This window comes from Mustela lutreola, chromosome 14 (assembly GCF_030435805.1).
Source record: "Mustela lutreola isolate mMusLut2 chromosome 14, mMusLut2.pri, whole genome shotgun sequence".
In the NCBI taxonomy this organism is placed as follows: domain Eukaryota; kingdom Metazoa; phylum Chordata; class Mammalia; order Carnivora; family Mustelidae; genus Mustela; species Mustela lutreola.
In genome coordinates, this window is record NC_081303.1 from 75,283,661 (window position 1) to 75,311,343 (window position 27,683).

The following is a 27,683-nucleotide window of genomic DNA, read 5'->3' on the forward strand; positions in this document are numbered from 1 at the left end:
AGAGGGGCTCGGCCTTGTTCGAAATGGCTGCACGGAAGCCACTCCAGGAGAGCAAGAGAGATGCCATCAATGCTTCCGCTTAGTTATGCCCCAAAGTCAACGCCTCCTAAGAAAGCCTCTCCTCTTGTACGTCAATACTATTCCCAGTCTCGGCCTCGTCATTTTACCTCCTGCTCACCATTTCCCAGCCTCTGGTTGGCCAGGGGAATCAAAGTTCCCGGAGAAGGAAACTAAATGTGGGGGTAAGGGTAGGAAAGATGGTCACAAGCAAAACTTACACATCCCCAGTACGAGCCATGAAGTAGCGAGGACGGAAGACAACAGCACAGGGCCACCGTGGGCTTGGAGACCCTTTTGTCTGTCTTCCCCTGGGCAGCCAGAGCCACACAACAGGAATCAACTAGAGCTTTGGACAAACTATTGATTCCAATCAAGGGCACTGTAGGGTTGCTGTATGTGTTGCAGGGGGGCGGGAATCCAGACTGATGGGCACAAGGACACACGGAACAAGCCCGGGGCTGAAGCACAGCACACTCCTCCCACCCCTGCCCCTGCACCCAAGCCCCCTGCCCGCCCGGCGAGGCTATAACTTGGGCTCTTTTCTGCCACAGTGGTGAGGAGCATCAGCTGGCCACAGAACAGTCAACAGACCTGATCCTCTTCAGAAGAGAAAATCCCCCAGAAAGGAACACGGCTGGATCCCCATGAGGGCAGACCCTTAGAAAAGCCAGGCCAGGAGTTCTCAGAGTAAAATCCCCAGAAGAGAAGAGCCCTAAGGATGGTGGGCTTCCTCCCAGCAGAGTGGGGCCCTTCCCTTGAGTCCATCCTGCCGGGCCGGAGAGACCAGACATCTGCTCCGGAGCCCAGGCTGGAGGCTACCAAGGAGACAGGTCACTCTTCTCTTCTGGACATCCGAGGGTGACTTTAAGGATGCCTGGAAGACATGGGGAGAAGGTGAGAAGGGACAAGGTGATGGGAGGAAGCAGCGGAACATTCTGGAAGTTCCTCAGGGCTACTTCGTAAGACTTAGGAACAGGAGGAGTCCAGGAGGGTGTCAGCTCAAAGGCTCTCAGCGGTCAGCTGGGGGTGATCTGGAAGGTCGGGAGTGCTGTTGGAGAGGTGAAGCAGGGTGTGCAAGCCGCCTACCTCTTCCCCCGGAAAGCCTCAGAGCAGTGGGAAGGAGGTTGAGGACAGCAGGTGGCCGAGCCGGCTCTCAGCACTGTGGTCGTGACATCAGGGGCAGAAGCTCTGTGTGGGAGCCCTGGGAAAGGATAGGTGCCCGGACGTGGAGCCCTGCCAGACATGCTTCCTGGTTTAGGCAAACGTGATCCAGTAAAGGCCAGGCACCGACGGGGGGCGGGGGTGACGCAGGGACCGCACGCGGCGTCAGAGTAAGAGCCGGCTGTCTCGGGAGGGGAAGAGCAGGGGCCAGTGTCCTTCCCCGAGGAGATGGCTTGTGGTCCAGCCATGCTTGGTGGCTGGAGGGGCGGAAGGGAGCTGACCCCCGAGGCTCTCCTGCCTGCTGCTGTGTGATATGTTTGATATTGGGTTGTTTGGTCAGGAGCCAACTGAATATCGAACATACTCTCACGGAGGCGGGCAATTCGGCATCAGCCTCTGGGGCTCTGGGGCTCCTGTACCCAACCTCATCTCTCTAAGACCCTCCGGAAAAGCAGTGGTGGCGACTCCGTGCACTTCAGTCCCAAGCTGGAGGCTGTGTGGGAGCACGAGAGCTGGAATTTGAAGATCGAATCTCCTGCATCTTTCCTGTATACTGGAAGGGATGTTTCTCTGACCTTCTGTCCTTGTACTTTCTGTATCCAACACTCCCCACACCCGTGTTAACTGCTGCCTCCAGTCCCTGGGACTTCCTCGCTCCTCACTCACACATCCGGCAGGGGGGTCTTTGGCTTCTCTGCTTTCCTTCAGGGTGAACCGATGGGTCTCTCTGCCCCTACCTCTAGGGACCAGAAGCTCTCAAGAGTGGGCTCCAGTTTTGCCCTCTGACCCGGTGGGGGTCTCAGTTACCCCGCTGCTGGGCCTTTGTGCCACCAGGAGCTAGCTATCCTTGACATAATGACTAGCTAGAGCCCCTCACACTCCTCTCTGATGGCCCAGCTTGTCACCCTGAGTGGGGCCCACCTCTCCCCTGGCGCCCCAGGATCAGTTGCCGCCTGTCAGTAACAGGCTCCGAGTGGAGGAATGACCTGGTCTAGGGAGGCCCGGAGAACAGAGACGGGGATGGAGACATTCATGCTGCGAGCAGGGCAGTGGGTTGGGCAGGGGTCAGGAGGAAGCCAGGAGCAGGCAGAGCTTGGCTGAGGGGCCAGGGAAGTTCTACTTAAAGATCACAGTGGCAAACAGAGGGCATGATCCGACCCAGAGGATGCGGACCCTCCCCTGCTTCTCTCCCTCACCCCACTTGAAGTTCTGGGAGAGCTTTCCAGATACCAACCCTCTCAGTTTACTGCATCCCTGTGGCTCTAAAGGAGGAGGAATGATGTCTCCCTGCCAATTAGAGACTCTGGAAATAGCACAGTAACTTGATCTGGGGATCTGGGGGAATTGTCAAGGATCACGAGTGACCTCCCTCTTCACTGGAGCTCAAGCTCCCCGAACACTGGGAATCAAAAGGTAGAATTCAGCCAACGCAATCTGACCTCCACCCAACACGGGCAGGGGGAGGTTACCGGAAACAGAAGGACACTCTGGGGGAGACTCACTGATCTGGAATTGCCCAAGTACCCTTCTCTATTTCAGTGTTCTCCCCTGCCCTTGCCTTTTAGAACACCCAGAGAGCTGCCCTGAGAGTGGAAAGTTTCAGGGTCAGGAAGAACCTCTACCCTCCCCCACTTTCCATTGTCTAAAATCAGCCTCAGCTGTTCCCTAATTCTTCTTTGCTGGTGATGTCAGTCCACCAAAGTGTCTCACCCTGCACTCCCCCAGGGAGGACAATAACGGGATGGAAGGAGCTAGAAAGACCATATTAGGAAACAGAGGTGGAGCCAGGAGTAGGGATAAAGACTTAAGGCTGAGGGACTTCTAGTCGGTCAGGCAGCAGCCCCTTCCCCTCTGCCCTCGGTCTCCAGTTCTCCAGTGCTGACGGGTCAGCTCACCAACAACCACTGCTCACGATGGAGGCCATCAAGAAGAAGATGCAGATGTTGAAGCTGGACAAGGAGAATGCTCTGGACCGGGCGGAACAAGCTGAAGCTGAGCAGAAGCAGGCGGAAGAGAGGAGTAAGCAGGTGGGCACCTGTCAGCTTCTCTTCACTGCTGGCCAGCAAGACTGGCAGGCGGAGAGCTCTCGTGGGAGAGGCAGTGAGCACCTGTGTCTGCTTGTTCTTTGGGTGGGAGGGACCCTCTTCTTTCCTAACCTCCCTGGATGGACAGAGAACATCTAGGGTGTTTGCCCCAGATGGCCTGCATGACCTTGGGAAAGCCAGTATCCCCCTCTGAGCCATGGTGTGTCTGCTGGATCTAAATGGGGGGGGCGGGAATCATGTTTTGGGAGGACCCGATTTCTAGAGGAAAAGGTGGGAGCTTGGCACGTAGCGTAGCATCTCTTTTCCCTTAAAAAACTTTTTTTAAAAGATGGTATTTTTAGGTAATCTCTACATCCAAGGTGGGGCTCGAACCTACATCCCTGACATCGAGAGTCACATAGCTCTACTGACAGAGCCGGCCTTAACTGGAGTCACAGGCACCTACTCCCTGAGACATTTCCCATCCCAGGGTCTTCTAGGAAAATCCAGCAGGGCGTGGTCATCTTAGGGTCAGAGATCCCAGGGTCACAGGTCAAGGCACAAGTCCTGGAGCAGTTGGCTGGGAGTGGCTGGGGAGAAAGTGTATCTCTTTTGGGTTGGTAACATCGAGGCTGGGTTCAGAGGCCGCTCAGGGCCCAGGAGCCCCGGGTCTGAGCTGGCCCCATTGTGTGCATGTCTTGTATGTGACTGCTGGGGCTCCCACAGCTGGAGGACGAGCTGGCGGCCATGCAGAAGAAGCTGAAAGGGACGGAGGACGAGCTGGACAAGTACTCTGAAGCGCTGAAGGATGCCCAGGAGAAGCTGGAGCTGGCAGAGAAGAAGGCCGCTGACGTGAGTGCTGGAGAGGCGGAAGGGGTTTGGTCCACGCGCACAGAGCGCTGCACTGGCAGGACTACGTCCCAAACACACTTGCACACGTGCATACGCGGGGGTTCAGAGAGCGGAGACGCACACACATGCATTTCTGCATATAATCTTATATGAGCTGACACGCTCTCGTAACGGCATGCACGCTTGTTCTTAAGCACAGGGAGAAGTCAGATGTCTCACCCTCCACCCAGGAATCTTATAGGTTTCTCAGGACCCGAGCAAAGGAGTCTAGATTGCTCTCACTTTTCCCACCCCCTCCCCCGTGCCACATTCTTAGCTTTTGTGTCCAAGACTTGGCGCAGAGGTCTGTGTATTAATAGAGAAACTCTCATCTCTCAACTGCCCCATGGAGCCGGCTCCGATTTCACAATGGGACAAAAGAGGTCACACTGACCCTGGCCCTATATGGCTTTATCTATCAGGGCTAATGTGAGTGTCTGCCCTACTGCTGCCGAGAGGCCGTACTGAGCATCGCTCCTAGGGCAGCAGAGAGGCTTTCCAAGAGACGGTGGTAGAAGCAAGAAGGAACCCTATGGGGTAAAAGTGTCACCCCCAGACCTTACTCCGGGCACTGGTTCTATGACTCAGCTTTTCTAGGCTCAGGGTTGGATTTTCCCAACCAAACATGAAATAAAAATCTTTTTTCCACGTCACGTTTGCCCTAGACCACCTACTTCCCTCTGTCTTCAAACTCGAAGATTAGCACAATGACAGATGAGAGGCTACAGATGTTGAAGATCAGATGTTGGGAAGAAAAGTGACATAACAGCAACAAAAAAATGTCCCGATATTGACGGAAATGCCATCAACTCTTAGCACTAAGTTAACAGGAAAATAGAAGCACGTATTGTTTAGTTATTTTAAGAAGGCTTCATACCCAGCGTGAGGCTGGCATTCCCAACCCTGAGCTCAAGAGTTTTAACCTCCACCGACAAAGTTGGTGGTGTGCCCCCAAGGAGCACAGATTTTTTTTTTTTTAAGATTTTATTTATTTGACAGAGATCACAAGTAGGCAGAGAGGCAGGCAGAGAGAGAGCGCGCAGAGGAAGCAGACCCCCACTGAGGAGAGAGCCCGATGTGGGGCTCGATCCCAGGACCCTAAGACTGACCTGAGCTGAAGGCAGACGCCCAGCCCACTGAGCCCCCAGGCGCCTCGAGCACATACTTTTTTAAAATCACATTTGGTTTTAGCAAAGAGTTGGAGACACAATGTGGGCCATTCACAAATGTTTCCAGACCTTCACATGGGGCCTCTCCATTGTGAGGTGTCTCATCTCCTCTTTGGCTTTTTGGCACTTTCAGGGGTCAGGGAACATGGTGAGGGTTGTTGAATGTGTCATATGGGAGGCCAGAGGTAAAGCAGATCATATACATTATATATATTCATAGTTTCCAAAGTTTGGTCCCTTGCAAACTATTAATTCTCCCTCCCTAGAAAACTTCAATGAATGCAGGTTACCTCCAGAGCTTTGGGCAAGTGCCTCTGGGCCTGCTGGAATTGGCTGGCCAGGGTTCCAGGTGCACACGGACAGGGCTCTCGGACTCCACTGGGCCGATCTAGGGACAGGAATTTTCTCAAACCAGCACAGTGCCAGGTTAATGACAGTTTTGTGAGATGTTGGCTGAGGGCCCTCAGGGAGATTCTGGAGGCTGAAAAGAGCATGTGGGATGGAGGTGGTGTATCTAGGGGCAGTGAGAACGAGAAAGTCGAACCTTAGATCTTTCCACTTCATGTTTGCCCTAGAAAGATCAGAAGCTCTAGACAATACCTCAGTTTTATTTGGAAGATAAAGGAATTTCCCGAGGATAAATTCTGTCTGTCCTAAGCTGTTGCACACGTGCTGAACACACACTCTCGTCCCTACCTGGACAGCATGGACTCGGTAGATTCACTTGGAAGGAGTTTCTCCTCTTTGTATTGGAATTCATCAAAACCCACTTCAGTATGTAATAAGAGGGTAAAAAAACTCATTTAAATTCTCCCTCCCGGGGCGCCTGGGTGGCTCAGTGGGTTAAAGCCTCTGCCTTTGGCTCAGGTCATGATCACAGGGTCCTGGGATCGAGCCCTGCATCAGGCTCTCTGCTCAGAGGGGAGTCTTCTTCCTCCTCTCTCTCTGCCTACTTGTGATCTCTGTCAAATAAATAAATAAAATCTTTAAAAATAAATAAATAAATTCTCCCTCCCCCCTACCCTGGGAGCTTTCCTTACAAGTCAGTAAGTGCCCGCAGAGGTGTGCTGGGGAACAAGAAATGGAAGAGGAAGGGTTTCTTTCCTCAAAGCTGGGGTCAGCAACTCCCACTTGTAAGGTGAATCCTGTCACAGCCTAGTTCTGTAGACTTTTACTGGCACATGATATGCCCACTCACTCACATATCCTCTCTCGTTTTCCTCCCGACCAGGGAATAGTTACACCCCCAGGGCCTGCAAAGCCAGAAAAACTGACAGTCTGGTCTTTTACAGAAAAAGGTGGGAGATTCCTGCCTCAAAGGATCCCAGAAGGAAAGTGTTTATAGGAATTGAGAAAAGGGCTGACTAAGGAGTAGGCAGCAAGGTTTAAAGTCGAGAGCAAGGGTCAGAGTCATCAGCAATATGACAGGTGTCTTTTGTGGGGAAGGGCACCGTGTCCCATACAACTGGCCAAGCCCTTCGCAGTCAGTCCAGCTTCCACCTCTGAGATGAACAAACAGAGCATATGACTTTGATGCAGATATAAAGGTTAGAAGGAGAGGAGAGGGAGTCAGTCAGTGCATGTTCACACAGTGAGTTCTGGTTATCTGAGCCGCTTTTCTGGAAAGCACAGGATTTCTTGGATTGCTTGAACAAAGAAAGGGCAAAGGGTTGGCAAGGTCAGTCTAAACTTCAGTTTTTCCTCCCTGAATTTGTCTGAGGTCCTTTTTTAAAAGAACTGCAACACAACCAGGTAACATTTGCCATTTTAACCATTTTTAAGTGTACACTTCAATGGCAGTAAGAACATTCCCAGTGCTATCCAACGATGTCTAAGGTCCTCTCAACCCGAGGTGAAGTCAGAAGCTAATTAGCGTAAAACAAGGGGAAAGAAGAGTGTAATGTTTGGAACATAGGGTCATACCAGACGTGGAAGGGGTGGGAGGTTAAGAGCCAGGGATGGACAGAGAACACCTGATAGACTGTTGTATTGTTGGTCACCAGGAAAACAATAGCACTGGGCCTCTTGCTGCCCATCCATCATGCCTTTAAAGGGTATCAGGAGTCAATCCACCTGTTTCCCTGGATCAAGAGATTATCTGTTCACATCTACCAGCCTCAGGAATGCAGTGGTGCTCTCAGCAGTCTTGGGTTTGTCTTGGATAAGGTCTCCCGCAACTTCACAGGACAAAGGGAGGTAAACAGTGCCCCCTGCTGATGGCCACCCAGATGACAACGTCTCATTTCTGCTTCCAGGGTCTCTCTCATCACATTTCTCCAAAGAGATGGAAAATTCTTAGGTCATCAGGGTAGAGTTTACCAAGGTTCGGAACCTTGTTCTTCCTCCCAAATTCCTGGGAGTGGGAGAGAGAAACCCGTGTACAGCTTACTCTATCAAGCAAATCACTGTCTCCATTGCTTCCTCTCAATAGGCTCATTGCTTCGTACTTTTTTTTTTTTTTTTAAGATTTTGTTTATTTATTTGACAGAGAGAGATCACAAGTAGGCAGAGAGGCAGGCAGAGAGAGAGGAGGAAGCAGGCTCCCCGCCGAGCAGAGAGCCCGATGCGGGGCTCGATTCCAGGACCCTGAGACCATGACCTGAGCCGAAGGCAGCGGCTTAACCCACTGAGCCCCCCAGGCGCACCGCGTCGTACTTTTTTAGATGTAATTATTTAGTTAGTTTGTACGAAGTTTATTAAGTGAAGACACAGAAAAAGCTCTCAAGAGCGAGAGGGTCCTCGGGTTGCCAACGCGGGCCTTCAGTGTTGGTGTTTCGTGGAAAGCGAACCAGGAAACAAATCCTTTCAGCGTCTCCTCGAGAGCACCTGCAGCAGCTTCCTTCCGTTTTCGGGGCTGGTCACTCTGTGGGTCACAGGGGATCATCCTGAAGGGCAGGGCGGTCCGATCGGCCCGCGCCCCCGGTTTCCCCACCGCACCGCGTGGCTCGGTATTGTAAGAGGAGGCGCGGAGACGGAGCCTGTGCCCGAGCGTCCGCGGGACCGGGCCCCGAGGGCAGCACCCGTCTCCGCCCCGGCCTCTCCGCACTCAGGTCTGAGTGCCCACGCGGGGCCGCCGTTCTGAGCGCGCGGGAGGCCGGCGCGCCGGCACCGGGTCCAGGTGTCCGCGCTCCTGCGCCTCCGAGCAGCCTGCGTGGCGGCGCCGGAGAGGCCGTCCCAGTCCCAGGGCTCTCCAGGCAGCGCAGCGCGGCCGCGGGCCTGGCGGCGGCGACCCGTCCTAGAGGGCTCCTTCCCGGCGAGGCGGGGGCGCAGGACGCCTCTCGCCCGCGCGACGGACGGCTGCGGCGGGTACACCGCGCCGACTCTCGAGGGCGCCGGCCAGAGCGCGGCCCCGAGACGGACGCCCCGCGGGACGCGCAGTGGCCCCGCGGCCTTTCCTCCCACCCTCGGGTCCCCGCACCCGCTTCCGGGCGGGGGCCGAGGACCCCCGGGCCGCCCTGGGAAGGACGGGGCGGAGCGGGGCACTGCGGAGTAGGGGCCCCGCCAGCCCCGGCCCCGGCTGCGGCGGGTGCAAGCAGAAGCGCCCGCGGCGCTCGCGGCGGGAGGACACAAGGCCCCCCGAGCGGTGGGTGGCCGCGGCCGGGCGCGAACCGAGCGCAGCCCGCGACGCTCTCCGCGCCGCCGTCGCAGCTCGTCCCCGCCGAGGCCCCGCCCGCCTTTGCTGGCGCGAGAAGGCCCCGCCCCGCGCTTGCGCGGCGGGCTGTCCTCCCGTGGCCCCGCGCGGCAGGGCGCGGCGGTGACGTCACATCCGGGCGGGTGGGCGAGTTCCGGTATTTCAGGGCGGAGCAGGCGGAAGTGGGGGTGAGAAGCGGCGGCAGCGCCGAGCGGAGGAGGCAGGAGGCCGAGCGCGAGCAGGGCTGGGTGGGCACCATGGCCGGGATCACCACCATCGAGGCGGTGAAGCGCAAGATCCAGGTTCTGCAGCAGCAAGCCGACGACGCGGAGGAGAGGGCCGAGCGCCTGCAGCGGGAAGTGGAAGGGGAGAGGCGGGCCCGGGAGCAGGTACGGCGAGGGCGAGGCGCGTGAGGGCGAGCGGGCGCCGCCGCGGCTGCGACCCCGGCTGGGGCGGCCCCCGGGCCGCGGCGCAGCGCGGTTCTCCGGGGGCGGCCGGCTCGGGGATGAAGTTGGAGCCGGAGGCTGGGCGGGGCTCAGCGCGGCCGAGGGGGCGCCTGGCTGAGCGGCTGAGCGGCCCTGCGCCTTGAGGGAGCGGAGCCTCTCGCGGCCCGGCCGGGGTTCGCCGCCGCCGCCGCCTCTCTCCGGCTCATTCATTCCGCCCCTCGGAGCCGGGCGCGGCCGGGGGAGGGGCTCCGCGGCCGCTCCCTCCCCCACTGCTCCGCGAAGGGCGGGGAGCGGTGCGGAATTCGCTCTGGTTAGAGGTTTCCGGCGGAGGGAGAGCGAGAGGCGGTGGGTACTTCCCTGGTCTGGGTGGGGCAGGGCGGACTTGCGGTGCCCGGGTCGGGGTGGGGGTGGGGACCGCGGGAAAGCCCCCGGCCTGGCCTGCTGGCAGCTTTTCCGCCCCCCTCCTGCTCAGGAAATGAGGCAGCAGGCGGCGGAGAGGAAGCGCGGTGCCCTGCCTGGAGGAGGTGGAGGCCGCAGCAGTGCCTCCCATCCTCCGGCCTGGGCTCTTTCCTCTTACGGGGGCAGCCGCTAAACCCACCCTGGCGGTCGGCGCGGAGGACGGGCTGGTGCCTCGCTCGCAGCGCTAGTGCAGACGGACGGCCAGCGAGACGTGCCGAGCCCTGCGCGGGGTGACCTGGAAAGCAGGGACCTCTGCCAGCTCCAGGCTCGGGCCTGTATCGCCGAAGCGTAATCAGTGCAAGCTGAACCGGTTAAGAACCGGTTAAGACCCTTCTTCCAAACAGAGCTGATAAGCCAGTTGGTGTGGCGGAGAGTCGGTGGAGCGCCGGTTCCTGTCAGGGTTTCTGGTTGACCCCGGCCGTGCGGGTGATGCAGACAAAGTCAAGGTCCAGGTGGCCTCTAGTGATGTTACTCTGTTGCTGTCCCGATTACCCCCCACAGTGGTGGTGGTGGGGGGCTTTAGAGATCACTGCCTATTTATTTGTTCAACGGAAAGTTGAAACGTAAAATGTTGGTGGAATGAGTGGTGATTCTTGAAACTGCTTTCTTTTTCTTTTTCTTTTTTTTTTTAAGATTTTATTTATTTATTGACCGATCACAAGTAGGCGGAGAGGCAGGCAGAGAGAGAGAGGGAAGCAGGCTCCCTGCTGAGCAGAGAGCCCGATGCGGGGCTCAATCCCAGAACTCTGGGACCATGACCCGAGCCCAAGGCAGAGGCTTTAACCCACTGAGACATCCAGGTGCCCCTTGAAACTGCTTTCTGTTTAGAAATGGTTCTTTAGTTTTAGCAAGCCATGAGATTTTCCAGGGTGTAGGGCGCATCCCTTGGGTGGAGATGACCTCCTGACTTCAGGCCTTGGTTTTGTTGGGGGATTTCTAGGCTGGAAAGAAAAGTAAGTGTTGCTAAAATTTGAAGACCCAGTGAAGAACTTTTGTGGTTTATTGCCATTCCTTGTTCTCTTCCGGTTAAGAAAAATTTTTTTTTGTTTTGTTTTGTTTTTTAAAAGATTTTTATTTATTTATTTGATAGAGAGCACAAGGAGGCAGAGAGGCAGGCAGAGAGAGAGGCTCCCCACTGAGCAGAAAGCCCAATGTGGGGCTCGATCCCAGGACCCTGAGATCATGACCTGAGCCAAAGGCAGAGGCCCAAACCACTGAGCCACCCAGGCGCCCCGTTTTGTTTGTTTTTTTGTTTTTTGTTCTTTTCCTCCCCTGGGTGAGTGGCTGAGAATTATTGTTCTGGCAGCTGCCCACTAAGCTGGTACATGAAAATTGTTAGAATACACTTTTCTTTTTATAACAGGGCATGGCAGTGCTGGGAGTGTCTTCTTCCGTCACCTTTTTCTCAGGAGATTTTTTTTCCCTATTCATTATACTGGTGACTTCTTTTTTTTTTTTTTTTTTTTTTTTTTATACTGGTGACTTCTAATTATCAATTCCAGTGAGATGGACTGGCTGGCTGACTATGAGTAGGGACAGTTTTTCATCTTCTTTGTTTTGGAGACTAGATCCCCTTAAAGAGGAAGGCAGGATGGCTTTAAAGAGGTATCCATGTGTTGAGCTACAGTCCTGCGCTCAGCATTTAAGTATGAGCATCCCAGGAATACTTCCAGAGTGGGTGATGCCCCGTCTCCTCCTCACTTCGCTCCGCAGGATCTGGTAATTTTCCTTGCGGGAGAACGTGTCTCCTTGTCACCCCACTCTTCCTAGGTGGCTCTGGTGATCGGCAGCCCAGTGAGCAGCTTCACATGTTCCTTAAATTGTTCCTGAACATTTGCATACTGAGTTGAGCGTTGAAGTCTAGTGAGGAAGTTCAGATGGGGAAGTAGAGTGATAGTTAAATATTGATGAAACCACTATGTTTCTACTTCCAGCTCGAGGGAGCTTAACCGATTGACCTTCTGCTCTGGCAAACTTTGAACTCCTCCTGAGGAGGAGACACCCCTGGAAAGGAAGTGGGTGCTTGGTCTACAGGTTATCCTCTTAGGGCCTTCTGGAATGTGAGTTTTCTAGGCTCCGCCCTCCTCTGTAGCTGGAAACTCAGCACTCCGTGATGCTATCTCATGCTGTTAGTGGGATTGTCACTTAATTATTTTTCTGGTTGCTTTGTGTGAGCATTCACTCTTTGTTGGGAAGCTGGAAGAATCCAAAGCTGAGTCTGGAGTTGTTATGGGATCCATCTTTCTTCTCTGTTTTCAGGAGATTGACCTTTTACATTGTAGCACTGTGTTCTCTCCTTTGCAGTTCTTGGTAAACTTAAACAATACTCAAATGCAGTCTGTCTTTGCCGGTTTTTTTGGTGGTGGTAGCAATACACAGGACATGAAACTTACTATATTAGCCATTTTTATATAGTTTTTCTTATCTGTTTTTAATAGGTCTCTTCTAACTTATCCTGGTATTTCCTTCCTTCTTTCTTTTTTTTTTTTCCTGGTCTAAAAAATTTGAGGCATATTACTGAAAAAGTGAGTGGGCTTTAAAACAGCAGTTCTGATTTTGGCTTTATACCCAATTCCTGGTCTCTGGAGGAGTTAGAATGCCTGGCTGTTGTGTGGCTCTCCTGTTTGTGGGGTCTGGTGGACAGCACAATGGCCTTTATCACCTTTGGTTTAGATTTACTTTCTTGCTGATTACCTTTCTCTCTCCTTCACATTCGAACACAGTCCGAGGGGAGAGGCAAATAGCCCTTTGCTCTGAGTTCTCCTGTAGACTCCACCTTTGTTTGCTCCAGGGCAGATAGTCTGCTCCCTTCCCCCAGCTTGCCTCCCCTTTGGTGAATTTCAAGTGCGGAGGACAGTGGGTCTCCCAGGGTAGAACATTTGTGAACAAAGTGATACCCAGCAGCCCTTTTGCTCACAGGCTCACTCCTGACTATTCCATTACTGGTTTTCTTTGAATTTCATCTCTGGCTTTCTTCTAAAAAGAGAAACCCCCGAGTGGCAGAGTGCCAGATTTAGGCTAGTCCCCTTCTGTCCTTGGCCCTGATCTGCCTCGGAGCACTAGTGCCCTGTCAGTTCTTTGCCTGGAGGTGTGTAGTGTGCTTGGGGACTCTTCCATGTGGAGGATGGTAATGTTTAAGTCAGAGTCATTTCATGGCGAATGCTTTGATCGGCCCATCGACTAACGTGAACAAATTGCTGGTGTGACCCTCCTCCTCCCTTGAGATCTCTGCTTCTTGGACCATGGAGAGTCCGATTATTACCTAAAGGAAAGCCCTTAGAATGTATCCTCGGCGGGGGCAGAGGTAGGTGGGCTGAAAGTTCAAAACTGTTTCTGGATATGCCAAGCCTAGGGTGGTTGGAATAGCATAAAGTTTACTTTTCCCATCCTGACTTGCAGGAGTTAGTCCCAGCCAGCGTCTTGCAGGACAGATAGATCCGGGCAGGCGTTGCACACAGATTCTGGCTTGAAGCACAAGGCTTCCCTTATTCCCTTAGACGTGGTCAAAGATGTGGATTCTGCAAACTTCTCTTTCGTTGTAGAGAGAACTGATCCTCTGTAGGAGGAGAAAAAAAGAGAAGAGTGTGTGTCGCGTCACACCCCCCACCCCTAAGCTTTTGCTGGGACACCCATGGCTGGTTCTGCTTTTGATCAAAGCTCATTCAGTGTGCGCATGCTCCTGTGAGGGCACCAAGAGGTGTTTTCTCCTCCCTTTTCGTCCTTGCTAAGAATTCTATTGTAAATGCTGATTTGTGGGAGAAACTGCGGGAGCCAGCTTGCTGTCATGGAAACCCTACATCCTGCCCCCCCCCCCCCCCCCCCCGTTCTCTTCTCTGTTTGAGTAGCTACTGGTGAGCTAGATGGGGACTCAGATTTTATGAGCTTCTTCCAAATCTGGTTCCTTTTGTTGTTGTTGTTGTTGTTCTAGGCATTTGAAGGGGGGAGAGGGGGTAAACACTGCACTGGCCGTGTTTTTGTCCGGTATCTTGACTTGTTTTTGTAATCTTGACCTGTTGCCCTTTCTGAGCTTTTGAGGTGCAGTGTGTGTTGTCTTAGGGGCCATGGGACATCTGTTTTCCTGGAAGAGGCAGGATGAGAGAGTACTCGTTTCTGTAGTATTTTGAGTAGGATAGTTAGAGACACTATGGGTTCTTAGTAATTTCAGCTTCTGTGGATTCCTTGTTATTTTTCTCCTGGGGGTTGGTGCTTTTGGAGTCCCAACCCAGACAGTACTTTGAACCTCCTGTGTTTTTGTATTTGGAAATCTTTGTGCCAAATAACCTGATTTGGTTTGTTTGTTTGTTTTGGGTTTTTTTTGAGAGTGAGAGTGCAACCCGAAGGAGTGGAGGGAGAGAGAATCCCTAGCAGCCTCCATACCCAGCTCGCAGCCTGAGGTGGGGCTGGAGATCTGAGCCGGAATCAAGAGTTGGATGAACTGACTGAGCCAGTTCTCCCCCTGCTCCGAACCAGCCCCCCATACCCCCCAAATAACCCGATTCTTAACGGGAGTCTTTTGGGCTATATTCCTCCCTTTAGGGACTGTGGCCCAGATTATTTCTGTACCTACTCCCACCCTGACTGCCAGCAGGAAATCAGGGTAATAGAATTCAGACACAATCTGGACCGCAGAGAGAGATCACGTTAACCAAGCGCTTGGATAAGCAGCTGAACCGGCTGGCTTCCAGAGTGGATTAAATTCTTGGGTGCTTGTGGCAGCGGCCACTTGCCTCCGGTAGTATGGAGGGGAGAGGTAGTCCTAAGAGGGAGGCTTTTCTGCCAGTAGAATTCCTGCACGTATAGGCAGCCTCTGTTTCTTGTTTCTCACCCCATTGTCAAGGAGGAGGTGCGAGATGGCTGGAGTTTGAGCCTGTGCTTGGGGAGGGGGGGCTGTCAGGTGGGGAGGGTGAGGCTGAAGTCTGGGGACTGCAGGAGTAGCAGGGGGTTGCAGCGGAGAAATTTGCAGGAGTGGCGGGAGGCGTTGGAGGAAACATTGTCTTCTGCCCCCCATTTTTCTGGTATGTCATCAAGGCAGGTCATTTTAGCTAGGAGAGCTCCTTGTTGTCACCTTTGAAAAGGTGGGGATGGGGAGCCAGTCGTGGGGTGGAGGGTGGTTATTCCGATCTTGGATCCTTTTGCTTTCTGGTCTGGACTGTTACTCTGAAAAATGTTCTCTTGGCTAGTGACCCTCCTGGTATATTAGGATAAGATCATTGGAGGGTAAACAACTTGAGTTGAGCAGGAAATTAATAGATAATTCACATTTCCCTCTTTAAGAGACTTCGCTTACTTATATTTTCACTTTCTGAGATACTTAGAAGAAAGTTGCTAAAGAGTGGAACGCCCTTCTACGCCAGAGCGCAGGCAGAGGGGGCCCTTCACTGGCCACCTTTTCTGACACTAGCATGTTCAGTAGTTTGACTTGAGTCCAGAAAGGAGCTAGTGCTAACTGGCACTGGGCTGGGCGAGGAACTGAGTTTTAAAACATGCTTCTTGTGGAGCACATGGAAATCCGCTGATGGGAAAGGGAGGAAATGGGCGTCTGTGTCACCGTGTCTCATCTGCACTAGGACAGGTGTTGCCATGTTGGACCCTGGCTCCTTCCTGGCGCCCCACCTGTCTTAGCTCTGCTCTGCTCTGCCTCTCCGTTCTCTTGTTCACAGGCCGAGGCTGAGGTGGCCTCCCTGAACCGCAGGATCCAGCTGGTTGAGGAAGAGCTGGACCGCGCCCAGGAGCGCCTGGCCACTGCCCTGCAGAAGCTGGAGGAAGCCGAGAAAGCTGCTGATGAGAGCGAGAGGTGTGTAGGCGCCTGGTGGGGCGTGGCTTTCAGGAGCGCAGGACATATAGGACACACAGGACCCTCGGAGGAGGATTTCCTTAACAGTCCTGCTCCCTGCTCCACCCCCCCAAGTTTTTATTTAAATTCCACCTAGTTAACATATAAAAATAGTAACTTACCTCTTTGTTTCTGTTCTGCATATCCTTTTCACTTGAAGGCAGATTAAGGGTTACCTGGGCGCTGTGACCTTAGGTAATTGGTGTTACACTAGAAACTGATCTAATGATTCATTTCCTTTTTTTTTTTTTAAGATTTTATTTATTTATTTATTTGACAGACAGATCACAAGTAGGCAGAGAGGCAGGCAGAGAGAGAGGGGGAAGCAGGCTCCCCGTTGAGCAGAGAGCCCGAAGCGGGGCTCGATCCCAGGACCCCGGGATCATGACCTGAGCCGAAGGCAGAGGCTTTAACCCACTGAGCCATCCAGGTGCCCCTAATGATTCATTTCTTAAATAGGGTCACCAGGATGGCCTCCACGGAATCAAAGGCTTAATTTGTGAGGTTAGTCTCCCTAAAGCAGTGATTCTCAGGGTGAGCTCCCAGCCCAACAGCACCTGGGAACTCGGTGAAGATTCAGTTTCTCAGCCCTTGCCCTCATCTCGGAGTCAGGATCTCTGGAGCGGGAGCCGGGCACTGAGTGTGAGATAAGCTCTGTCAGCCACAAGAATCATGGGAGCGAGGGGTGGGGGTCACCGGGGAGTGGAAAATATCAGAATGCCTGCAGTTCCACTCCAGTTCAGAGAGAGCCCATTGCAAGCAGGCTCTGGGTGTTGATGTTTTCAAAGTTTGTTTGATAATGTGTGTCTGTAGTTGAGAACCACAGACCCTGAACCAAATCAAAACTCATCTTTGGTGAAAGTAGCCAATTGGCTTCTTGCCGCTGTGAGTTAGACTAGAACAAAGGTGTGTGAGGACATGCGTGAGGTCAGAGGAAGGCTTTCAGCATCAGAAATGCTCTATCAGCATTTCATAACATTTCATCACATTTCATAACATGTGGGCACAGTGCTGCTATGAAGGTGAGGAATTTGGCGGTCTCTCCTGGTGCGGAGTAGCACCCCAGATCCTAGGAAGTAAAGAAAACATGTTGCAGAACGGAGTAGTGTATGATTCTTTTGGGGTGTGGGAAGTGGGGGTGAGGTTTGTTTGGATTTTATCTATATATAAAACCCTTCTGGAAGGGTTATGAAGAGTTTATTGAGCAGGAGTGGAGGTGGGGAGGGTTACTTTGTATCCTAAACTGTTTACTTAATATTAAGGGTGTATTGTTTTTTATTTAAAAAAGTTCAGAGGCGCCTGGGTGGCTCAGTGGGTTAAGTCTCTGCCTTTGGCTCAGGTCATGATCCCAGAGTCCTGGGATCAAGCCCTGTATCAGGCTCTCTGCTCAGCAGGGAGCCTGCTTCCCCCTCTCTCTCTGCCTGTTTCTCTGCCTACTTGTGATCTCTCTCTCTGTGTCAAATAAATAAAAATCTTAAAAAGGAGGGACACCTGGGTGGCTCAGTGGGTTAAGCCGGTGCCTTCGGCTCGGGTCATGATCTCAGGGTCCTGGGATCGAGTCCCGCATCGGGCTCTCTGCTCAGCAGGGAGCCTGCTTCCTCCTCTCTCTCTCTGCTGCCTCTCCATCTACTTGTGATTTCTCTCTGTCAAATAAATAAATAAAATCTTTTAAAAAAAAAATCTTAAAAAGGAAAACAAAAGTTTATTTTATTTATTTATTTATTTTTAGAGATTTTACTTATTTGTCAGAGAGAAAGTGCACAAGCAGGGGATCAGCAGGCTCTGCCGACCAGGGAGCCTGATGTGGGACTTGATCCCAGGACCCTGGGGTCATGACCTGAGCCGAAGCAGATGCTTAAGCAGCTGGTGTGGGAGTTCTTTCGGGGTGGTAGGCAGAGAGGCATGGGCTTCAAAAGGGGCCATTCCTAGTCCTTCCCCGTGAGCCGGTGGTAGACTCCCCAGGGAATCAGTGCCACGTTAGTCCTTGTTGTTTTTGGCAGAGGTATGAAGGTTATTGAGAACCGAGCCTTAAAGGATGAAGAAAAGATGGAACTCCAGGAAATCCAACTCAAAGAGGCCAAGCACATTGCAGAAGAGGCAGACCGGAAGTATGAAGAGGTACAGTGCCTTGTGTGTGTCCTCTTCAGTGTGGTAGGGTTTCTGAAAAAGAATCATGGTAGAGGGAAATGGTTTCCTCTTTGCTTCACCGGGCTGTTATGGGCTCTTCTCCTGTAGGTGGCTCGGAAGTTGGTGATTATTGAGGGGGACTTGGAACGCACGGAGGAACGAGCTGAGCTGGCAGAGTCGTGAGTATCTTGCTCCCCAAATCTTGCCATACTGCTCTGTCCCTTTCCCTTTGGCTTGCGCATTAATGTAAATCAACTAGCATTCCTTCAACCTTGTTAAACAGGGCCTAGAGAGTGGGCTTTTTTTAGGCCCTGAGAATGAATGGCTGTGCGCTTTTTGAACGCTCTGGACTAGTGACAGGTGACAAATGAGGCTTCCTTTATTTCTTGTAGGGACAGTTTGCAGATGGGCAAATAAAGACTAATTAATATACGGTGAAGGGTTAACTTGCAGGCCCTTAAAGGGTCCTCCCACCTGGAGAGGCTCTGCTGACTTGCGATCTCTTGATCTCTTTTTTACCACGTTGCCAGCCTGGGGAACTTAAGGGCAAGGGCAGACAGGAAGTGCTCCCCTGTTGGCACCTTCTGGGCCTTGCGTAACAAAGGCAGTGCTGACGTGCGCATGTATTTGTGCTTCCTTTGTACCCCTCTCCCAGACATGGCATAGCATGACCATGGTGGTGTTTTCTTCCCATTTTTTTGGACCCCCCCCCCCGTTTTGCTGCTTGTTTCCTTGCTGTGTCCGTTTTGACCTTTCTCCCTCCCCACAACCTGGCTTGTGCGACCCCGTGACTGTCACTAACAGCCGTTGCCGGGAGATGGATGAGCAGATCAGACTGATGGACCAGAACCTCAAGTGTCTGAGTGCTGCTGAAGAAAAGGTACTATAGCCATTAGACCCGCAACCAGGTTCCGGGTGTGTGGTGTGCTTCCGTTCTGTTTCGTCCTTCTGTCCGTCCGACAGCTGCCTCCCCTCCACTGGTTGGTTTGTTGAGCGCTTTCTCATCTCTTCATGGAATGCTCCACTCTCTCCCACTTACTCAGCCTCTTCCGTCTCTTCCCGAGTGGCTTCACCCCCTCTCTGCAGGGCCGCTCCCTTCCGTGGGTGGCCCGAGGCCTGTCTGGGTCGGACGTCTGATCCCACCTCCGCCCCAGCCAGCGGTTAGCGCTTGTTCCTGTGAGGGGTTTCACATGTTCGCTTAGTATCCAGACTTCTGAGTCCTAGCCCAGGAGGGCCTGGCTTCTGACGCTCTCTGTGGTAGAGGGAGGAGGGGTGACACTTGCTCAGGTGACCCGGGAACTTCTCTCTGCCCCAGTATGCCTTCCAGCTCTTTCTCCATATAGGTTCAATTCATGTCTGTGTGTCTCTCTCTCCCTTTTTTTTTATTCTCTCCTTCTTCCCCTTTCCTCTCCTGCGGTATTTAAAACATTCACAGTAAGTGTTCTGAGCTGGAGGAGGAGCTGAAGAATGTCACCAACAACCTCAAGTCTCTTGAGGCTCAGGCGGAGAAGGTAGGGGCTGGTTGTGATGGTGACAGGCTTTGGGGCCTGGGCCCAGCCCTGCCCCTGATGAAAGACTGGAGAAACCCATTCCTTACACAACGTAGTGAGATGCGTCCTTGTCATCCAGATTCTGGGTTTAATGCTAATTCCTGTGCACACAGATTCCTTGAGTGAAAAATCACTTCGTGGCCTCAGGTGCTTGGGGTCATGTCCGCCTGAGGCTGATGCCGCCGTGGGAAGTAGCAGTAATCACAGGGCCCAGGCGGTTTTCTAGCAGACTGATAGGGACATCAAACAGTGGATCTGAGAGCTAGAGGCAGTCCAGACAGATGACTGGCTTTTACCAGCATGTGGGGCTGTTTCCGCCATGTGGCCTTGGGCTGTCATTACACCTACTTGTTACTAAACAGGAGGAAGGAAAAACCTCTTTGGGTTAATCTGAATAAGATAAAACCGGAGGTCCATTTTAAAAATAAAGGTCTGGAGGATTCTAATCAGAGGGTATCAAGACTCTAAGGAAATTGGTTTGTGGATTTTATGGATCTTTTGTCTAGAAATGGGCCTTGCTCTTTTTCTCATGGGCCATTCAGCACATTAACTCCAAGAGGCTGTTCACTGTATGAGTGAATGTGGTGGCAGGGGGTAGGGTCTGTGTGAGGAATTTCCACTCTGAAACTTTTATTCTACTTCTCTTACAGTACTCGCAAAAGGAGGACAAATACGAGGAAGAGATAAAGATTCTCACGGATAAACTTAAGGAGGTGAGCTGAGGGAGTTCTAGGAAAGGAATCAAAACAGAGGCGTATGACGCACTCTTTAAGACTCAGACAGGCTTGGCTTTGGTTCTGAAAGTTCTGTGCCTAGAAAGTGGAGGAGAGAGAGAATCCTTTTTATCGTCTTTTTCATCTCTGATTCTGTCTGGTGTCCCATTTCCCCCAGGCAGAGACCCGTGCTGAGTTTGCTGAGAGATCGGTCGCGAAGCTGGAGAAGACAATTGATGATTTGGAAGGTATGGAGCCTGGGAGAGGAGTGAGAGAGACAGAGGAAGCCCTTGCCCGGGAATGGTGACCTCCTTCCTTGTCCACCAGAGGGAGTTGGTAGTGACCTGCCACATGCCCCTTGCCCTGTCCTGTGTCCCAGCGAGGTGAAAAAGGTCAAAATCTAGAATTGGATTTTTACATATACAGCCTTTTCCTTTGCTAAGACTTTACCTAGTATTCTGGAACTTGTGTCCTTTCCTTGGAAGAGGCTGGTAGTGACGGCATTTACCTCCAGCATAGTAGTCTTGGTCTCTGGGCTGAAGTGGTAGCCGCGCTTTCGGGAGGCAGTGAGGTGTGTGGTACCCCACGGCGACGTTGGGCAGTCCTGTTCATCACTGAAGCTCTGGGGGATCTCAGAGAGGCAGCTGTGAAATATCCATGTCTCAGAGCTGAGGAATGCCAGGGGCTTTCTTTTTCTTTTCTTTTTTTTTTAAGATTTTATTTATTTACTTGAGAGAGACTGTGAGAGAGAGCATGAGTGAGGAGAAGGTCAGAGGGAGAAGCAGACTCCCCGTGGAGCCGGGAGCCCGATGCGGGACTCGATCCTGGGACTCCAGGATCACGACCTGAGCCGAAGGCGGTCGTCCAACCAACTGAGCCACCCAGGCGTCCCAGGGGCTTTCTTTTTTAAAATTTTTCTTTTTTTTTTCACCTTTTTTTTTTTTTTTTTTAATTTTATTTGACAGAGACACAGGGGGAGAGAGAGAACACAAGCAGGGGGAGTAGGAGAGGGAGAAGCAGGGAGCCTGATGCAGGGCTTGATCCCAGGACCCTGGGATCATGGCCTGAGCCTAAGGCAGATGCTTAACGCTGAGCCACCCAGGCACCCCTTTCTTTTCTTTTTTTCCTTTTTTTAAAAATATGTTTCTTTCTTTTTTTTTAAGATTTTATTTATTTATTTGACAGAGATCAGAAGTAGGCAGAGAGAGAGAGAGGGAAGCAGGCTCCCTGCTGAGCAGAGAGCCTGATGCGGGGCTTGATCCCAGGACCCTGAGATCATGACCCGAGCTGAAGACAGAGGCTCAACCCACTGAGCCCCCCAGGCGCCCCTCTTTTCTTTTTTTATTTTTTAAAGAATTTATTTGCGGGGTCGGGGGAGAAGCAGACTCTCTGCTGAGCAGGGAACCTGATGCAGAACTTGATTCCCAGACCCTGGGATCCTGACCTGAGCCGAAGGCAGAGGCTCAGCAAACAGCCATCTAGGCACTCCCCCCCACCCCAGGGAGGGGCTTTCTAAATACTTTTTGTCCCCCTATTTTGGCAACTGGTCTGCTCTATATGAGCAAAAATAGACTTGGAGAACTCTGAGATACGGTTCTTTGGTATGCTCTGGGTAGCAGGATAGTCTTTCTTCAGGGGGGTTTGGGCAGGCAGCCTGTAGAACAAAGGGACCAAATGTACTGGTCTTGCTTGGTAGAGAAGTGTCAGAGTACTAATGAGTGCTTTCTCCTTTTTCTACTTTTATTGTGTCACCCCTGCTAGGAACTGGGTTAACTGGGTGGGAATAGTATTTTGGTAATAGGAATTTCTAGTCATGGGTGTGCCCAGATTCTCAATCCTGACTGTAATTGACCAGAGGTATTGACAAGTCCAGTGGTCCTGGGGGGACAGTGGATCTGAAAATGGCCTGTTGTGGCCATCAGGACAGATGTTTTCCTGACCTGGGGTATTAGACCCACAGTCACACTCTTCCTTATTTTTAATGATTCCCTCTTGTCATCTGCTTCTGATCCCTTTCACTCTGTCCCCTCGTCCCTTCCGGTGTTCCTGTGCGTATCCAGATGAGCTCTATGCCCAGAAATTGAAGTACAAGGCCATTAGCGAGGAGCTGGACCACGCCCTCAATGACATGACCTCTATGTAACTATCTGACAGTAGAGCGGGGCTGGGACCTTGGCTTGTGGGTGGTTGGGGTTACAGGCTGTGCATAGTGTGCTTTGGTTTTATTCTCTGGTTATTAGAAACTTCAAGCTGTTTTTAAAATACTGGTGCTGATTACTTACTGGCAAAAGCTGGGTGGCCTTTCATACTGGATCTGCAGTGGTACCCTGATGTACATGTGTTTGTTTGTTTTTAAATTTTTGTTGATAGACCCTTCTTTATAACATCATGGTGTTTCTATTTGTTTTTCCAATTCGGTCTTCTCCGAGGGACACTGCTGAAGGTAGATTCATGTCATCATATAACTAAGGACATAGGGCCCAGAGAACAGTGACTTGGGCCCTAACATTGCATAACAGAATTCACACCTCCTGGGTGTATTTAATTTGTGTCCTGATAGTAAAGTTCAGAGGAAACAGCCATGATTGGAAACAACCAAATTCACCAAAGAATTGAGCTGAGTCCCAGAGCAAGCCAGGCGGTAAAAAGCACCAGAAAGAGTTGTTGGGGATTCCATCCGTTTGCTGTGGACCCTTGATCGCTGACGCTTACCCGCCCCTTTCTGTCATTCCCACTAACCCTGAGAAGAAGCCGATGACTCCGGCTGGAGTGTCTGGCTGTCTTTCTCGTCCTGCTGCCTTCTCTTCCCTTTCCTCCCCAGTTGCTGTGGAGATTGCTGCCAGTCCTTCTCACCTAGAGTCTCCTTACTTTCTCACACAGATAAGCCTCACCGTTTCTGCTCTGTTCTGGATCTGCCCCCTTTCCTCCAGGAGCCCAACGCCCCACTCTTGCTCTGGATTCCATTTGGGTCAGCCTGCTGGTCCCCAAAGCATTAGGATGTAGTGGGGGGCACAAAGCAACTTATGTATTCTTCCGCTCCTCCCCATCCCCCTAAATTAAAATGTTAAGCTGCCGGAAGCCTCACGCTCCCCGCACTTGTGTTATTGACAAAGCTGCTGCTGTCCCTAAAAGGGAGCCTTGGGGTGGGATGTGGAGAACAGCTGTTGTAGGCCCTTCCTGACTTACATAATCAAAGCCACTTTTGTGTGTGTCTATTTTTTCTTGACATTTAAGCTCAACTGATTGGAGTCTGTCGGAGCAGCGGGCTTAGCAGCGGTCCTGTAGGGTAGGGGTCCTCCGTGCCGGCTTCGGGAGTCCAAGTCCTGTACTTGGGGGCTCCTGAGTCTGGCCACCTGGAAGCCTCCCCTCCTCCTTGGTCTCTTCTCTTCTGGTAGCATCCACATGCCTCCCGAGCACATGTTCTTGGCCCTTCTTCCAGTGGTTCAGATGGTGCCTCTTGAGAGTACTTGTTGTACTAGCAGCAAACTTAACGAATTAGACCATCCCAAGTCACAGAAAAACGGTGTTTTCAGCACATTTTTGTTTTCTTGCCCAAACTCTTGTCACGTGCTGGGGGTTCACTGCCATTTGCCCGTTGAGAGATGATAAATGATCATTACTGGGAAAACTAGAACAACCAGTCACGCGTGCTTCAGATAATGTGCACAAGGTGCTTGATAGTTTATTACATATATACAAATGATAAGTTTCCTTTTTTTTTTTTTTAAAAAAGATTTTATTTATTTGACAGAGACACAGCAAGAGAGGGAACACTAGCAGGGACTGAGTGAGAGGGAGGAGCAGGCTCCTGCTGGGCAGGGAGCCGGATGTGGGGCTTGATCCCAGGACCCTGGGATCATGACCTGAGCCGAAGGCAGAGGCTTTAACCCACTGAGCCACCCAGGCGCCCCTAAAAATGATGCATTTCTGCTAGTGAAACTGTTCCTGCTTCATATTGTGGGATTACCTAGCAACACTTGACAAGCTCCTAATCCAGCTTCCACAGCGGGGACGGTTCCGGGCCCAGGAGTGCAGCTGTCCTTGTACACGTCTAATCACCTACATGGTGTTCAGCACACCGAGTACTTCAGTTTCTCAGCAAATTATGTATTTCCAACTTGCTTTTCGTTTGAACAGAGCCATCAAAGAAAGGTTTTCCCTAATCTAAAACTTGAGGTCTTATTGAATTCAGGTTTCTTCCTGTTCACACCATTTCCTCCTGCTACACAGCCTTTGAGATGAAGGTACAGACTGATTGGTTCAGCTGACACTTGAACTGTTCTCTTTATTTTTATTTTTTTTTTTTTAAAGATTTTATTTAGGGCGCCTGGGTGGCTCAGTGGGTTAAGCCGCTGCCTTCGGCTCAGGTCATGATCTCAGGGTCCTGGGATCGAGTCCCGCATCGGGCTCTCTGCTCAGCAGGGAGCCTGCTTCCCTCTCTCTCTCTCTGCCTGCCTCTCAGTGTACTTGTAATTTCTCTCTGTCAAATAAATAAATAAAATCTTTAAAAAAAAAAAAAAAAAAAAAAAAAGATTTTATTTATTTGTCAGAGAGAGGGAAAGAGAGCGAGCACAGGCAGACAGAATGGCAGGCAGAGGCAGAGGGAGAAGCAGGCTCCCTGCCGAGCAAGGAGCCCGATGTGGGACTCGATCCCAGGACGCTGGGATCATGACCTGAGCCGAAGGCAGCTGCTTAACCAACTGAGCCACCCAGGCGTCCCTGTTCTCTTTAGAAGCCATAAAGTTATCAGGCTGGGGACAGAAATAATCAAAGAGGGAGACACCATCCCTATTTTTAGGTTACCCAGAGTCTAGTAGGAGAGCATATATATAAAGCTAAAGATGGTCTGTGATCAGCGCCACAAATAATAAGCTTGTGGAAATTCAGCAGGGGAAGAGGCTGTTTTCAGTGGGGATGATAAGGACTCAAAGGAGGTGGCACATAATAGGTACTTAATAAACATATTAAAACTTGCCTCTTCATTTTTATTGGGTTCTAAAGGATTGGATTTCTGACAAACAGATTTTGGTTGGAGGGTTGTGGATATTAAGCATTTTGGTTAAAAAGCAAGAGACTAGAAGCATCGGTAGCGACGGGAAGGATATAACGGCTGTAAAGGTCGATTTAGTCAGGAGGGCCAGTGTGCGCTGAAATCCGTGTTGGGGTTTATAGGGGATGGGGATGCCCCTGGAGATTTTGAACAAGGATATGTTCTGGTATGAGTCGCAATGAAGAATTGATTTGGTGGCTAAGTTACTAGATGACAGGGGAGCAGATTATCAAAGTGATGCATTTAGATAGAAGACAGTTCACAAATTTGAGTCATTTGTGTCCTACTTGGTGGCTTTTGCTATTTTCATGTGCTTCCTACATTATTGTTTTCTTCACACTTACTCTTTATTTTCAAATTTGTCTTAAGATACATAACTCTATTTAAAGTAAAAGGTTAGATGCCTGCTAGTGATTTTTCCTAAAGCACATGAAAACAATACAGCAAGTAAGTTTTTTTTTAAGTTCACAAGCGTATGTTGTCAGAAATCTCCTTACGCAGCACCAGCAGCAAGTTTGCTTTGAGAGAAACTGGCTTAGATTGTTGCAGTTTTCCCCGAGATCATCATCTGTAGAGAGACAGCACTGAAAGCGCACACGATGGAGTGTGCGCCGTATGAGGAAGGTCAGGAGTGACTGGTTTGGATCCTAGGAAAATGGTAGCATTGAAGGGTTAGGGAGATCATGTAGTCCTGGTTTGAAGAGGCAGGAGAGGGTAGAAGAGACGAGTCTGAAATAATGGCAGGTATCCAGGTGAGAACAAAATTCTGGGCGTTGAGGGGATAGGCTGGCTGATGCAGGATTCAGAACGCTGTATGAGTGGCAGGCCGTTTGGACCACAAAAGTACATCTAGAACCCGAAAGACAGTTGCAGATGTAAAAGGAATGAAGCAAACAGGAAGACATGCGCAGAGGAGGAATTCAGGCGGAGCTGGTCGGAGGGATGGATAGAGAAGCAGCAGCTTTGCTAATTTAGCCGTGGACGGATGACTTCCGGAGGTTCTCAACTTGGACAGGTTGAGAAGAAAGATAGCTCAAGACGGGACATTGCCATGAGCACTTCATTAATTCAGGGGTGTGTTCTGAGCATTGAGATCAAGGACAGAAGCCATATTTCAAGGAGCAGAAGGGTGAACTAAGTGGAAGGAAAACCGGGGCCAGACATAGAGCCTGGGAGCTGTGCCGCCTAGCAAGAGCTTCTGACAGTCTTGCCCAAACAGTGACCAGCAGTCACGTACAGGGCCTGCAGAGCACTCAAAGCATGGTTTATGTGACCGAGGAGCTAAGGTTCTGCTAGTTTTACTACTGAATTTAATAGCCACATGTGGTCAGTGACTGCTTGCTGTGTTGGATAGTACAGTGGTAGATGTTTTGTGTTTGGGCAGAAAGAGTCGACTGGCACAGAGAAAGGCTTCTTGGGAAAGAAAGAAGTATGTGAGGATGGAGGTCAATTAGGACAAAAGCGAGGCGCTCTGCTCCTGGTGGCCACTGTCTTCCCCCCAGGGGCATGGCTGGTGTGAGCAAGGGTGGAAACCAACAGGCCAGAATAGCAGAGTGAAATTTGAAGTGCTGCGTGGTGCCAAGTTCATTCTTCTGCTTACTGCAGAAGCCACTGTATGTGACTCGAGCCTGAACTAGGGATGGGGATGGGGTCAAGAAGCGGCATTGGTAATCTCGGAGCAAAGCATTTTGATCTCTTTTCCCTCTTAATTTCTGAGACTGAATCACAGTTTGATGTGTTAGGGTCTTTTCTACCCCTCCTTGTTACCTTTGTTGGGATGAGACATAACATGTGATTGGGTCCCAAGTTACCTGGTTGGCGGAACTGCTTTGTAGTGTTGGGCAGCCTTGTCTTAGGCCCGCCCAATCTAGTACTTTCTCACGGTACTGGTTTCATATCCCCCCGCTTTAATATTAGGGGAAAGTTGAAAAAAAAAAAAAAGGCAAAATTTGTTCCTTTTCATCTCTTGGATTGTGAGGCTTTAAAACACACAGAGTTCCCTTTACTCTTTCGCCTTCTCACTCCCTTGTCCTGTTAGAGACTGGAATCAACCTGATTCAGACCAGTGAAGCCTAAGGCTGTCCAGCATCCACGGCATCATTCCCTAGTCTAAAAGGAACATCAGACCAAATGGATTCTCTGGCTTGCATTTTTTTGTTTGTTTGTTTTATTTTGCTATTATCAAGGAACCAAGAACTTTGACTAAATGAGCTGGTATCTGATCCTGAATTTTTTGTTACCAGAGATAGCAGGATTAGAACTCCTACGTACTAATTCAGGGTGAACAGATAACCACATTTATCTATTGACCTTCTGCCGTTCTTAGGGACTTGTGGGTTCTAGGATTTAATCAGGCAGGAAAATGCTTCCATTTCTCTCCTTATTCCTTCCCTAAATGGAACAAACCCCTCACTGACGAGGCTGTTTTGAGGGACTAGATTCTGATACGACCTTTCTTTCCCAGGACAGGAGTGGGCTGCAGGAACTGGTGGATAGATGCTACAGCAGAGTCCGGCGGTGTTTAGAATCTGTGTAGAATGTTTCCAAAAGCCTAAGAAGTGAGCGTTCA

The 27,683-nt window shown here is 51.2% G+C and overlaps 1 protein-coding gene and 1 long non-coding RNA gene across 13 annotated transcripts in view; one reads left to right on the plus strand and one right to left on the minus strand.

The window, feature by feature from the left end:
* Positions 1 to 3,044: 3,044 nt before the first annotated feature.
* TPM3 (tropomyosin 3) overlaps positions 3,045 to 27,683 on the plus strand; it is a 30,182-nt gene continuing 5,543 nt past the window's right edge. Inside the window, exons 1-10 of one of the 12 annotated variants that reach the window (XM_059145749.1) lie at positions 3,050 to 3,248; positions 3,972 to 4,097; positions 15,502 to 15,635; positions 17,675 to 17,792; positions 17,910 to 17,980; positions 18,606 to 18,681; positions 20,002 to 20,064; positions 20,243 to 20,312; positions 22,125 to 22,203; positions 22,945 to 23,137. In XM_059145749.1, coding sequence (XP_059001732.1) covers positions 3,135 to 3,248; positions 3,972 to 4,097; positions 15,502 to 15,635; positions 17,675 to 17,792; positions 17,910 to 17,980; positions 18,606 to 18,681; positions 20,002 to 20,064; positions 20,243 to 20,312; positions 22,125 to 22,203; positions 22,945 to 22,948 — 855 coding nt within the window. In that variant the 5' untranslated portion in view covers positions 3,050 to 3,134 and the 3' untranslated portion in view covers positions 22,949 to 23,137. Of the gene's footprint in view, positions 3,249 to 3,971; positions 4,098 to 9,093; positions 9,326 to 9,703; positions 9,728 to 15,501; positions 15,636 to 17,674; positions 17,793 to 17,909; positions 17,981 to 18,605; positions 18,682 to 19,236; positions 19,313 to 20,001; positions 20,065 to 20,242; positions 20,313 to 22,124; positions 22,208 to 22,944; positions 23,138 to 27,683 lie in introns of those variants that run through there. The other 11 variants (XM_059145748.1, XM_059145746.1, XM_059145747.1 and 8 more) reach the window with 11 other exon arrangements.
* LOC131814628 (uncharacterized) lies at positions 7,975 to 9,036 on the minus strand. The gene is made up of 2 exons (XR_009347373.1): positions 8,724 to 9,036; positions 7,975 to 8,168 (listed from the first exon to the last, which is right to left on the minus strand). It is a non-coding gene; the product is annotated as an uncharacterized LOC131814628 (long non-coding RNA).